The sequence below is a fragment of the Somniosus microcephalus genome, chromosome 7 (assembly GCF_052327205.1).
Source record: "Somniosus microcephalus isolate GS21.2 chromosome 7, FLI_Smic_1.0, whole genome shotgun sequence".
NCBI classification, from domain to species: domain Eukaryota; kingdom Metazoa; phylum Chordata; class Chondrichthyes; order Squaliformes; family Somniosidae; genus Somniosus; species Somniosus microcephalus.
The window spans coordinates 264,505,560-264,519,443 of NC_140993.1; the positions used below are offsets into that span (position 1 = coordinate 264,505,560).

The 13,884-nt window shown below is 45.6% G+C and overlaps 1 protein-coding gene across 2 annotated transcripts in view; it reads left to right on the forward strand.

The window, feature by feature from the left end:
• cnot10 (CCR4-NOT transcription complex, subunit 10) overlaps positions 1-8,672 on the forward strand; it is a 48,117-nt gene extending 39,445 nt beyond the window's left edge. For both annotated transcript variants that reach the window (XM_085993717.1, XM_085993716.1), the window contains exons 18-19: positions 4,395-4,470; positions 7,032-8,672. In XM_085993717.1, the coding sequence (XP_085849843.1) occupies positions 4,395-4,470; positions 7,032-7,180 (225 nt within the window). In that variant the 3' untranslated portion in view covers positions 7,181-8,672. The remainder of the gene's footprint in view (positions 1-4,394; positions 4,471-7,031) is intronic.
• The last annotated feature ends 5,212 nt before the right edge of the window (positions 8,673-13,884 follow it).

Here is a 13,884-nt window from a genome sequence, read left to right on the forward strand (position 1 = left end):
CTCCCTCCCAGAACCATGACAGGGTTCCCCTTGTCCTCACCTTTAACCCCACCAGCCTCCACATTCAATGGATCATCTTGCGCCATTTCCGCCACCTCCAGCGTGATCACACCACCAAACACATCTTCTCTCCCCCCCCCCCCCCCCCCCCTTCAGCATTCCGAAGGGACCGCTCCCTCTGTGACACCCTGGTCCTCCACTCTATCACCCCCGACAGCCCTTCCCCTTCGCTCGGCACCTTCATGTGCAAGCGCAGGAGATGCAACACCTGCCCTTTTACCTCCTCCCTTCCCGCTGTCCAGGGCCCCAAACACCCCTTCCAGGTGAAACAGCGATTTACTTGTACTTGTTGCAATCTAGTATACTGTATTTGCTGCTCACGATGCGGTCTCCTCTACACTGGGGAGACCAAACGCAGATTGGTGACCGCTTTGCGTAACACCTCCGTTCAGTCTGTAAGCGTGACCCCGAGCTTCCGGTCGCCTGTCACTCTAATTCTCCGCTCCACTCCCCCTCTGACCTCGCCGTCCTCGGCCCCTTGCATTGTTCCATGGAAGCTCAGCGTAAGCTCGAGGAACAGCACCTCATCTTTCGATTAGGCACTTTACAGCCTTCTGGACTCAACATCGAGTTCAACAATTTCAGACTATAACCTCGGCCCTATATTTTTTTCCCTTTTTCTCTCACATGGTAGCTGTTGATGATTCTGCCATCGCCATTTACGCCTCATCTAGAGCCATCTTTTGTTTCTTAACTTATCCCATTACCATCTCCTTTTCCCTTGCACCATCATCCCTTTTGTCTTTTAATCTCTCCTGCCTTACATCCTATCACAGACCTTTCCTTTGTTCTTTCCTCCCCTCCTCCCTGTCCCTGCCCCACACTTGCTTAAGTTATTTCTCTAACTTTTTCCAGTTCTGACAAAGGGTCCTCGACCTGAAACGTTAACTCTGTTTCTCTCTCCTCAATGCTGCCTGACCTGAGTGTTTGCAGCATTTTCTGTTGTTTCAGATTTCCAGCATCTGCAGTATTTTGCTATTGCCATGTGAGATGTACTTGTGTGTGCGTGTGTATAAAACAAAAGTGATGCGCGCTGATCCCTGGGGCACCCCACTAGCTGCCACCTGCCAGTTGGGAAAAACGTCCATTATCATAACCCTTGCTGTCTGGCTGTCAGCCATTTACATCGGATATACGGCACAGAAACAGGCCATTCGGCCCAACCAGTCCCATGCCGGCATTTATGCTCCACTTGAGCTTCTCCCGTCTTTCCTCATCTAACTCTATCAGCATAACCCTCTATTCCCTTCTCCCTCATATGCTTATCTATCCTCCCCTTAAATGCATCTATACTATTTGCTTCAACCACTCCCTGTGGTAGCGAGTTCCACATTCTGACCATTCTCTGGGTAAAGAAGTTTCTTTTGAATTCCCTATTTGATTTTTTGGTGACTATCTTATATTGATGGCCTCTAGTTTTACTCTTCCGCACAAGTGGAAACACTGTGTCTACTCTATCATAATTTTTCATGATTTTAAAGACTATTAGGTCACCCCTCAGCCTTCTCTTTTCAAGAGAAAAGAGACCCAGCCTGTTCATCCTTTCCTGATAGGTATACCCTCGCATTTCTGGTATCATCCTTATAAATCTTCTCTGCACCCTCTCCAGTGCCTCTATATCCTTTTTATAATATGGCGACCAGAATTGTACACAATGCTCCAAATGTGGTTTAACCAAGGTTCGATACAAATTTAGCATAACTTCTCTACTTTTTAATTTTATCCCTCTGGAAATAAACCTTAGTGCTTGGTTGCTTTTTTTATGGCTTCTTAACCTGTGTCGCTACTTTTAATGACTTGTGTATTTGTACTCCGAGATCCCTTTGCTCTTCTACCCCATTTAGATTAGTATTTTCCAAGTAATATGTGACCTCCCTATTTTTCTTACCAAAATGTGATACCTCATTTATCTGTGTTGAAATTCATTTGTCAATTATATGCTCATTATGCAAGTTTATTAATGTCATCTTGTAATTTGTTGCAGTCCTCCTCAGTATTGACTATCCCCCCCCCCCCCTCAAAAAAAATGTTTTTGTCATCTGCCAATTTAGAAATTGTGTTCTTGATTCCAAAGTCTAAATTGTGAACAACATTGGTCCCAGCACTGATCCTTGTGGAACACCACTTACCACCTTCTGCCACTCTGAATAGCTACCCTTTACCCCTACACACTCTGCCTTCTGTCTTGAAGCCAGCTAGCTATCCATTCTGCTACTTGTCCCCTGACTCCGCATTCTCTGACCTTATTCGTCGGTCTATTATGTGGTACCTTATCGAAGGCCATTTGAAAATCTAGATAGATTACATCTACTGCATTACCCTTGCCTACTCTCTCTGTTACTTCTTCAAAAAATTCAGTGAAATTGGTTGAGCAAGACTTTCCCTTTTGAAATCCATGCTGACTATTTATTATATTTTTTGGTTTCTAGATGTTCTATTTTCTCCTTTTTAGTAGGGATTCCATTATTTTTCCTACCACCAGTGTTAAATTGACTGGTCTGTAGTTCCCTGGACATGTTCTATCTCCTTTCTTCAATATAGGTATTGTATTAGCTATCCGCCAGACCTCTGGCACTACACCTTTTTCTAATTAATTATTAAATATGTGTAGTAGAGCCTATGCTATCTCTTCCCTAGATTCTTTTAAAATGTGCGGATGTAATCCATCCAGACCGGAATTTTATCCTCTTTGAGTTTGATTAGTTTATTTAATATTTCTCCTCTTTATTTTAAATGGGGTTATCTCATTTCTAATCTCATCATCTGATGTTATGTTCACCTGGTCTGTCTCCTTGGTAAATACTGAATCAAAGTAATTATTTAATATTTCTGCCATTTCTCTATCGCTGTCTGTGATTTTTATCCTGTCCATCCCATAGTGGCCCTATTCCCATCCCAACTTTACTTTTTTTTATTTATGTGCCTGTAGAATATTTTACTATTTTGTTTTATGTTCCTTGATAATTTAATTTCATAGTTCCTCTTTGCCTTCCTAATTGTTTTTTTTGACTTCTCTCCTAATCTCTTCGTATTCTCCCTCTCCGCTGCTGTCCATGTACTTAGTGTATGGCTCTTTCCTTACCCTCAATTTTTCCCATATGTCTTTTATTCATCGCATTAGTGTTTGTCTTGTTCTTGTGTTTTAGTGAAATATATTTTTCCTGGCCATTAGCCTTGGAATCGCTTTCCTGTTTATCCTGCGGGCTATCATTTACCCAGTCAATTTCTTATGCGGCACTTTATCAAATGTCCATATAAACCACATTCACTGAATGACCCCATCTGTACTTCCATTATTCCCTCAAAAAAGCTCTAATAGGTTAGTCAGACTTGACCTAGCCATGCAAATCCATGTTGACTATCTCTGATCAGCCCATGCCTTTCTTCGTATTCGTTTTATTTTATCTTTAATTGTGGTCTCCAGTAATTTTCCTACTATTGACGCAAGGATGACTGGTTGATATCCCTGTTTTTAAGCCCAGGTGTAATACTTGCCACCCTCTAGTCCTTTGGCACAGCTTCTGTCTCTATTGAATTTTAAAAAATTATGGTTTGTCCCCACTTCACTAACCTCCCTCAGTATTCTTGGTTGCATACCAGCTGGACCTGGATACTTTTTGCACCCTCATCCCCTCAAGAATTCCCTTATGTATATAATCCATTGCTTTCCCCTTGCTTCAGTACTTGGAGGAGAGTGAAAGACGTCTTAAAAGACTTCTGGATTAATAAGTAAAGTATTTAAGTGACTGCCATTTCCTTATATACCTTAATAATCTCACTTTGTTCATTTTAGAGTAGCCCACCTCTCATGAATCTTTTTCCTGAAGTGTTAATAAAAACTTTTGTCATCTCCCTTTCCGTTAGCTGCAAGTGTTTCTTTATAATCCCTCTTGTCTGTCCTTCCCCCGCTCTCTGTTTCTATCTGTAGATTATCATAGAAAAATAGGAGCTGGAGTCGGCCATTCGGCCCTTCGAGCCTGCTCCGCTATTCAATATGATCATGGCTGATTCTCTATCTCAATACCATATTCCTGCTCTCTCCCCATACCCCTTGATGCCTTTTGTGTCTAGAAATCTATCTATCTCCTTCTTAAATATATTAAGTGACTTGGCCGCTACAGCCTTCTGTGGTAGAGAATTCCACAGGTTCACCACCCTCTGACTGTTTCATGTGACTAATAGACAGGGGATGCAGTAGATGAAGTTTATATGGGCTTCCAGAAGCATTTCATAAAGTGCTGCAGCTTTGTCATATCCTTACTAAAGAAAAGTCTAACTGCATTGTAACTACAATCGCCCATTCTTCTGTTTTCCTTTTTGTGTTTAAATTGGAGGCTGCTTCGATGGTTAATCCTAAAGAGATTCCCCCTGAAGGCATCCTACTGGCTGTTTATCTTGAATTGCAGAATGGTAAGTTCCCATCTAATTGCGATCACTAAGGCTACTACTTGAAATGTATTTTAAAATATCACCTTGTAACCAAAACATGTAGAGGCAAAGGAAAATGATTCCTTCCTGGCCTTGTTTGAATAAGATTCAGATTCAGATTAGATTTATTTGCCATATGTAACAAGTACAATGGAATGCTTGTTCCCCGTCGGGACGCGTCAGCTATACATACAGCGCCGCGTTCAGAGTCAATACAATGGCTTCCCGTGGCAGTGGGAGCACGATGTCCCTCAGCCGCTCCGTCCTCCTCTTCACCGCGGCCTCCTCCTCACTGTTGCCGGCTCCACGTGTGGTGGCCTGCTTCTCCCGCTCTGACCACCATGCCCGGCTCCCCTCCTCCCATCCGGACTGCGAGTTACCCGAAATGGAGCTGCCGGCCGACGTGCTGCAGCGTGTCGTGAGTCTGCTGCTGCTGCTCGTTGCGCTGCGCTCCTCTGCCCGACTCGCCGAACACATCGCCGGGATGTGAATGCTCCAATGCGGCCTCCTCTTCACCGTCTCCACGGCCCGGGGCCTACTTCTCTCTCTTCACGGGTCGGCCTCTGGCCGCCATGCTCGGCTCCCCTCCTCCCAGTCGGAATTCCTTCCCGCCGAGGAGCTGCTGGCCGATGTGCTCTAGCGAGTCGACTTGGCTGCTGCTCATCGTGCTGCGCTGCCCCTGCCCGACTCGCCGAGCACCTCGCTCCGGTTGCGGGAGCGAGCGGCGAGAGCTGGCTGCCCGAAACAGGGAGAGCGATCTCAGCACCGGTCCATTAATTGTTTTTATTATGTGGGCTGCCGGTGCGTACAGAAAGTTTACTTGTGGGTGTGAGGTGGCGGGGAAGCGGTTTGATGGCACAGACGTTCCTTGTCTGTGGGACTAGTTTTCAAGGAAGTTCCCTGCTATAAAAATCCCAATTCTTCCTAAATGGATGTGGAAGTTAAACCAGAAGGAAGTTCTTCTAACCAATGGGGAGATAACGTGGGGACCCCGGCCCTTTGACAGAAATCCTAGCTGGTGTGTCGGGCGATGCTCCTGACCCTCGGGCTCACTTTGAGGCTGCTCCCGCTGTTCATTCATCAGTAGATACCTACTTTTGGGGTACGTTCACCAGTCTTGTGCTTGAAGGGAGCATGGGTCGGAGTATTGGCACAACAACAGCAACTTGTAGTTATGTCACACCTTTAATGTAGTAAAACATCCCAAGGCGCTTCACAGGAGCGTTACCAAACAAAATTTGACACCGAGTCACATAAGGTGATATTAGGACAGATGGGCAAAGAGGTAAGTTTTAAGGAGCGTTTTAAAGGAGGAACGAGAGAGGTGCAGAGGCGGTGAGGTTTACGGAGGGAATTCTAGAGCCCAGACAGCTGAATGCATGGCCACTAATGGTGGAGCAATGAAAATCGAGCATGCTCAAGAGGCCAGAGTTGAGGAGCACAGAGATTTTGGAGGGTTGTAGGGCTGGAGGAGATTAGAGAGATAGGGAGGGGCGGGGCCACGGAGGGATTTGAAAGCACAGATGAGAATTTTAAAATCGAGGCGTTGCTTAACCGGGGCCTGATGTTGGTCAGCGAGGATACAACAGCCCTTTAACCGACCTCTGCTCCTGTTGAGTGTGGCTCCCTGCTAGGAGTGTGGGTTTGGTGAATCTGCTGTCTCTTGCAACCAAGAGGTTCTGGTATTTTATATTTTTGTTTTGTTTCAGAAAGTTGCCTTTATCTCAAGGGGGGCTGGAATACAAAGGGCTGGAAGTTATGTTACAGTTACATAAAGCTCTGGTTAGACCCCATTTAGAGCACTGTGTTCAGTTCTGGGCCCCGCACCTCAGGAAGGATTATACTGGCCTTGGAGGGGGAGCGGCGCAGATTCACCAGAATGTTACCGGGGATAAAAGGGTTAAATTAGGAGGACAGGTTGCGTAGACTGGGCTTGTATTCCCTCCAGTATAGAAGATTAAGCAGTGATCTAATTGAGATGTTTAAGATGATATGATAGGGTAGATAGAGGGAAACTATTTCCTCTGGTGGGGGGAGTCCAGAACAAGGAGGGCGTAACCTTGTAATTAGAGCCAGGCCGTTCAGGGGTGATGTCAGGAAGCACTTCCTCACACACAGGGTAGTGGAAATCTGGAACTCGCTCTCCTCACAAAAAGTTGTTGAGGCCGGGGCTCAATTGAAAACTTCGAAATCGAGATTGATAAATTTTTGTTGGGTAGGAGTATTAAGGGTTACAAAACCAAGGTGGGTAGATGGAGTTAAAATACAGATCAGCCATGATCTAATTAAATGGCGGAACAGGCTCGAGGGGTGAATGGCCTCCTGTTCCTATGTTTCTTTCCTTTATCCTGTCGTCTAAAATTTGTTGTATGCACAGTATTACTTGTTGCCAGATTTTAAAGTTGCTGGAGTTTAAAATTTTTGACTTTGCGCTACTTCCCTTCCCTTCCCCTGATAGCTAACAATCAATGTCCAGTTATGTTTCTGAAACAATAGCCTCTTCATTGGTTGGCGTGTCTGTGCGTTTTTGTTTTTTGGGGCAGGCAACACGCAGTTGGCGCTACAGATCATCAAAAGGAATCAGCTGCTGCCCTCGGTGAAAACGCTGCCTTCTGATGTAAAAAAGAAACCCGTGTTTCAGTCCATCCAGACTGTTCAACCGCCGCCATTCAACACCGTCCAACGGAAGTGAGACTTCGACACCAGTGTCCGCTTGTTTTCATCGAGTCGGTTTCCCAACTGGAAAAGAGGATCGGGATGGGGCGGTGGAGGGGGAACGGCAGAACCTCACCGTGAACTGTAATGGCTTTCGGCCAGCTGACGGGAAAATGCAAATTCTGCAACTGGTCCATTGATAAAGCTGCGGACAGCATTTTGTTTTTTGGTTTGAATCTAATTTAGATCTCAGATGTATACCGGAGGTAGGACGAGGATAGATTCGTAGTGTTTCCGGGATTTGAAGGTTGGTCGAGGTTTTTAAAAAAAAAAAAAAAAAAAGTTTTATTCGGTATTGGTTTGTAATTGCAATATTTCTAGCTGTTCCGATTTGTTTCCTGTTATATTTTCAGCTATTAAAGTGATGGAATGAATGCACTGTATGTTAAAGAACAGTTTTATATTGCCCTTTAGTTACCTCCATAAATACTGTGTGTATGTTCTAGAACACTTTTATATATTATCCTTTAGTCAAACGGCCGAGGAGATTGCCAGTTGAATTTTGGGAGTACAAAGTGAAAGATTGGCAAATTAAACTGTAAATTACATTGTAAATATTTTTCCCGTTAAGTGGGATTTACAAATCCCTGTGGTTCAGCTTCTAGGTGCTGGTGGCGTAACCTGGCCAAGCTGAGAATGGGGAGGAGATGGAGAGTCTGAACCAAATAAAAGCCTCCAGGAACGCATTTTCTTTTAAGTAACTATCACAGATAATTTATGGGCGTTTCACTAACTGGTTTGAGTGCCGTCCTAATCGGACTGCTAACTTTGTGTAAATAGTATTTTACCAAGCTTGCGTTCACCGCTGCTTTTCAGTGGTGACTTTTTTTTGAAGATATTCGTTCCGTGTAAAGAAAGGCCTTGAGGAAGATATTAAACAAAAAGTTGAATTATACCAAATAAAGGACGATGAGCGTTTTATAGTGGAATTTTAATCGGGGAAATGCGGTAAATGGAATGTGCAGTCTCTACCGTAGGACCTCACTCTACCAAACTCCAGCCAACCAAAACTTGGATTTGCCAAAGGGCTTCCCGACCACGATGATTCACTCTCCTGTGGGTAGTTCTCGGGCTGCCGATGTTGCTGCTGGGTTTGGCTGTTTGAATTCACCAACGAGGAAGCAGTGCCCACGACCTTCTACCGGGACCATTCAACGCCGGGCGAAGCCAGCAGCAGCATCCCGCCCTTGTGTAACGCCCCCCCGATTAATACCAGAGAGCGAGCTGCAACCAAGTACTGTACTGCCACAACTACTGTGCCACAGACTCTCCGCCTCAGTAAACGGGCCACTGGCTTGGATCAGTGCAGGAGGGTGAGGTTCTAATGTATTGCAAAATGTGACTAGTCATACAGAGGTACTCGTAAATAAATATAGCAAATAAAATGATATTTTGGAACAATAGTTGATTCTGCGATTGTGAATAAAGTACAAGCATAGTGAAATGTCCACTGTGCTGATCTTTTTCTATCTTCTCTACTTCTGGTTGCTTTGCTTTAGTTGTGAGCTGCTGTTGAACCTCTGTCTACACTACTCTTGATAAGGGCATTGGATATTCACTGCCTTGTGTTTTTCATTCTGTCCCTTGGATGAGGTGTTAAGATGAGGTCTCATCTGTTGTGGAAACATGATCAGGAGTAGACCATTCGGCCCCTCGAGCTAGTACCGCCATTCAGTTAGATCATGGCTGATCTGTATCTTGGCTCCATCTAGCCATCTTGGTTCCAAAACCCTTAATAACCTTAATAATCTATCGGTCTCAGTTTTGAAGTTTTCGATTGACCCCCAGCCTCAACAGCTTTTTTGGGGGGAAAGAGTTCCAGATTTCCACTACCCTTTGTGTGAAGAAGTGCTTCCTGACATCACCCCTGAACGGCCTGGCTCTAATTTTAAGGTTTTGGCTCCTTGTTCCGGACTCCTCTTCCTCCTCCACACCCACCACCTCCCCCCCCCCCCCCCCCCCCCCCGCCCCCAACCAGAAGAAATAGTTTCTTTATATTTATCTACTCTTATTGATGATCAATTGTTGTACTCTCGATTTTAAAAATATACATGCAGTTTAGTCCTTTTGGAAAAACAACTCTAGATGGAGTCAAAGTTCCACAGTTAAATACTCTCCGGAATTAAAAAAAAAACCAAGGATTTTGGAGTGGCTTCACTTGGCTACCTAAAAATGGGAGCTCAACCTCATTATATTAAATAAATCTAAAAAACAGATTTTTTAATTTTAAAAGGGGAAATTCCTCAAATATATTTTAGAAAAATTCCAAAGAACTGACCCCGACCACCCCCCGCCCCCCCCCCACCTCCACATTTTTACCGTCTCATTTTCTCTTGACTCCTTCGCAATAAGTTTCCCCACATGGTGTCCTGTTCTCCGTCAGTCTCCATGGAGGCTACGGACCAGCCCTTTGGCTAACCCTGAGGGTGAGGTACCTCCGTCTAACCACCAAGGGGGGATGCTGGGTCTGTGCAGGAAGAAGCCCTGGTCAATCTGACCCGTGGCCAACTCGAGACTGGTGAAAGGGTGCTCTCTACAACAACGAAACTTGCATTTATATAGCACCTTTTAACATAGTAAAACATCCCAAGGCGCTTCACTGAAGCATTAAATAGATTTGACACTGAGCCATGTAAGGGGATATTAGGGCAGGTGACCAAAAACTTGGTCAGAGGTAGATAGGTTTTTAGGAGCGTCTTAAAGGAGGCTAGAGAGGCGGAGAGGTTTAGGGAGGGAATTCCAGAGATTAGGGCCTTGGCAACTGAAGGCACGGCCACCAATGGAGCGATGGAAGTGGGGGATGCTCGAGGCCAGAATTGGAGGAGCGCAGAGATCTCGAAGTGTTGCAGGGCTGGAGATTACAGAGATAGGGAGGGGGCGAGGCCATGGATGGATTTGAAAACCAGGATGAGAATTTTAAAATCGAGGCGTTGCTTAACTGGGAGCCAATGTAGGTCAGTGAGCACAGGGTTAATGGGTGAATTGAATTTGGTGCGAGTTAGGACATGGACAGCAGAGTTTTGGATGACCTGAAGTTTACGGAGTGTAGAATGTGGGAGGCCGGCCAGGAGTGCGTTGGAATAGTCAAGACTAGAGGAAAGTGAGTGCAGAACTAATGGCGACGGCAGTATTCTCATTGGATTCGTGTTTCAACATTGTAGCTCCTGAGGTGTCCTTGAACTCTCCGTAGATGAACAACTCATGGGAGAGTCACTTCACTGTGACCTTTTTAGATGTCACCCAGCACTTGCCACTACCAGCCTCTTTATCTTTTAAGCGGTTGTTTTAAAAAAAAAAAATAATAATAATAATTTTGGGGACGTGGGTATTGCTGGCAAGGCCAGCATTTATTGCCCATCCCTAGTTGCCCCTTGAGAAGGTGGTGGTGAGCCGCCTTGAACCGCTGCAGTCTTATTCTTTGTAGCGGTTTTGATATAACTGAGTGTCTTGCTAAGCCACTCCAGAGGCCAGTTAAGAGTCAGGGATAGGCCCAGACTGGGTAAGGATGGCAGGTTTCCTTCCCTAAAGGACATTCGTGAACCAGTTGGGTCTTTACGACAACCTGACAGCTTCACAGTCACTTACTGAAACCAGCTTTTTTCATTCCAGATTATTTATTTTAAAAACTGAATTAAAGTTCTCAAACTGCCCATGGTGGGATTTGAATCTGGATTACTAGTCCAGTGACCTAACCACTACACTACTGTACCCAAGCATTAGCTGCTCCTATAGCTTGTCTGACTTGTCATTTGCCTGTTATGCTTAACCTCCCCTCATTGTTTTGGCCAGTTCTATGAAGAGGCCGCTCTTGCTTTCCATTTTGTTTGTGCTAAAGGGTCTCTGCCCAGAGCTTCAGGCTGCCTTTACACTTTCCAGATGGCGCTGAACCTGCTGTGTATTTCTCGCAGTTTTTGGTTTTATTTCAGATTTCCAGTTTTTTTTTTAAAACAAAACACTTTTTATCCCTATTGATGGAGGCTTAATAATTTAAGAAAAAATGGAAGAGAAAGACCATTTGGCCCATCCAGTCTGTTCCTGCCACACGTGTACAATCTGCTCTATGATGCTCTGCACCCAAATTGTTCAAATGTCTTGAGAGATTGTGCAAAGTTCCACCCTTCCAAAAGGTAAGTCAAGTAAAGCTCTGGAATATCCTACATTATATAGAGTGGCTCAGTGAGTAGCATGCTCACCTCAGAGTCTGGTTATGGGTTCAAGTCCCACTCCAGAGCACAAAAGCCAGGTTGACACTCCCAGCGCAGAACTGAGGGAGTGCTGCACTGTCGGAGATGTCGTCTTTCGGATGAGAAGTTAAACTGAGGCCCTGTCTGCCCTCGGGTGGGCATAAAAGATCCTGTGGTAGAGAGAGTGGGATTTGATTAGGCGGGATGTTAAAGGGTATGGGACATGAACAGGAGAGTGGGATTAGACTGGGTGGGATCTTGAAGGGTATCGGGAGAGTGGGATTAGACTGGGTGGGATATTAAAGGGTATCAGGAGAGTGGGATTAGACTGGGTGGGATCTTGAAGGGTATCGGGAGAGTAGAATTAGACTGGGTGGGATCTTGAAGGGTATGAGTGAGTGGGATTAGACCTGGGGGCTCATGGAGAAGAGCACCAACTTCTGATTACTGTATATGTAATTGCTTTGCAGATAGAATTATGAGGCTATATATCCTGGCCAAAAAGATGGCCAGCACAAGTGGAATGTGTCTTAACTTTCCCGAGGTAGTTGGGCCAAATGGCCTGTTTCTGTGCCGGAACATTATGATCCTACATTATGATCCGGCGAGAACTCCCATGCTCCTCTTCAAATAGTGGCAGCGGGATCTTTTATGTCCACCAGAGAGGGCACGAAAGACGACACCTCCGACAGTGCGGCACTCCCTCAGTAACTGCACTGGGAGCGTCAGCCTGGATTGTGTGCTCGAGTCTGTGGAGCACATAAGTGCAGCACATATCACAGAATCACAGAAATCACACAGTGCAGATAGAGGCCATTTCAGCCCATCGAGCCTGCACCGACACATATCCCACCCGATCCCCGTAACCCCTACATCAACACATATCCCACCCTATCCCCGTAACCCCACGTATTTAATCCCCCTAACACTAAGGGTCAATTTATCATAACCAATCAACCTAACCCGCACATCTTTGGACTGTGGGAGGAAACCGGAGCACCCGGAGAAAACCCACGCAAACACGGGGAGAATGTGCAAACTCCACACAGACAGTCACCCGAGGCCGGATTTGAACCCGGGTCCCTGGCGCTGTGAGGCAACAGTGCTAACCACTATGCCACCGTGCTGCCCTATGACTTCTGACGGGAAGAACATTCATCAGTTGATTTTTGTCATGCAAATGAAGCAAAGATGTTCTGGCAGTTTAAGTAAGCTGGGGACAAATATATATAGTTCAAAATGAGAAGTGTGATGTGAGAGATTGGCTTTCTTCCCTTAACCTCATTAGGGAGCTGAACGATTGCCCAGCTAGAATATATACGAGGAATATTCTCTCAAAGACCAGCTGTGCATGGGAAGGAACAGTCCTTATCACTCGGCTGTTGTCCTCATTTATTATCTCACCTGCTGCATGAGAAGACTGAAGGGAAGTAAGACACCTATTTTTTTTATTACAGCAGAAAATGCTGTTGGAAAATAGTCTAAATCTGTACCTCATTTAAGTCTTTACTTAGTAATTGCTTTGCTTCGCAAAGTAATTGGTGTCATCAAATTGAGAATATAATTTGGCAAAAAATCAGGGACCGTTCGAAGCAGTGTTGTTGTACGGGTTTGACCTGTTCAGGCAGCGCCTCAGTAAATTGATATGTAACCTTTTTTCTGCAATGGAAAAAGTTTATTTTTCTTTTGCTCTCCCGCCTAGTCCTAACCATTGAGAATCATAGCTACCTGGCCTTGGAGATCCCTCCGTGAGCTCGACCTGTGAGTCGGACCCGAAAAAATTACCTTCAGCACATGGACTGCAGCAGTTCAGGAAGGCAGCTCACTACCGCCTTCTCGAGGGCAATTAGGGATGGGCAATACATGCTGGCCTTGCCAGCGATGCCCACATCCCATGAACGAATTTAAAATTTTTTTTAAAAAAGGGGCCCATTCTGTCGATCAAAGTTAGGCTCAAATTTCCTGCCGGTCTCGTTAGAATCTGCAGGAACGGAAAACGGCCATGAATCCGCATAAATAATCGTCGGGCCGAGGAAGGAGCTAAACTCACCGCACATTGTGTCTCGGTATGAAATTTTAAGTTTCAACTCATTGAACCATCATTCAGACACAATGGCCTAGAAATTGGGTATAGCCCCGCTTGAGGCATTAGAACTGGCGCTGCGCAAAGTTTATAGCCAGACGAAACTTATCGCTGCCTGGCGAGATATTGGGTTGCATCGCCCCCAAAGGGGATTGAGGCGCGAACTCCGACGTTGCACGGGGCTCCCAAGGCGCAAAAGTTCAGGCGCTACCCAATATCGGCGCAGACGGGCGCAGCGCAGGTGATCTCAATTACCGGAAACCACGAGACTTCCAGGCGCCGGCCGGCTCTTTAAGGGGTGGGTCAGTCAGCCTGAGCTGCCACACTCAACGCCCTGTAGGCCTCAGAATCGGCGCTCGCCCTTCTCTGGCGCAAGAAACTTGGTCAGGATGGAGAAGGTGAGACAGAGAGCAG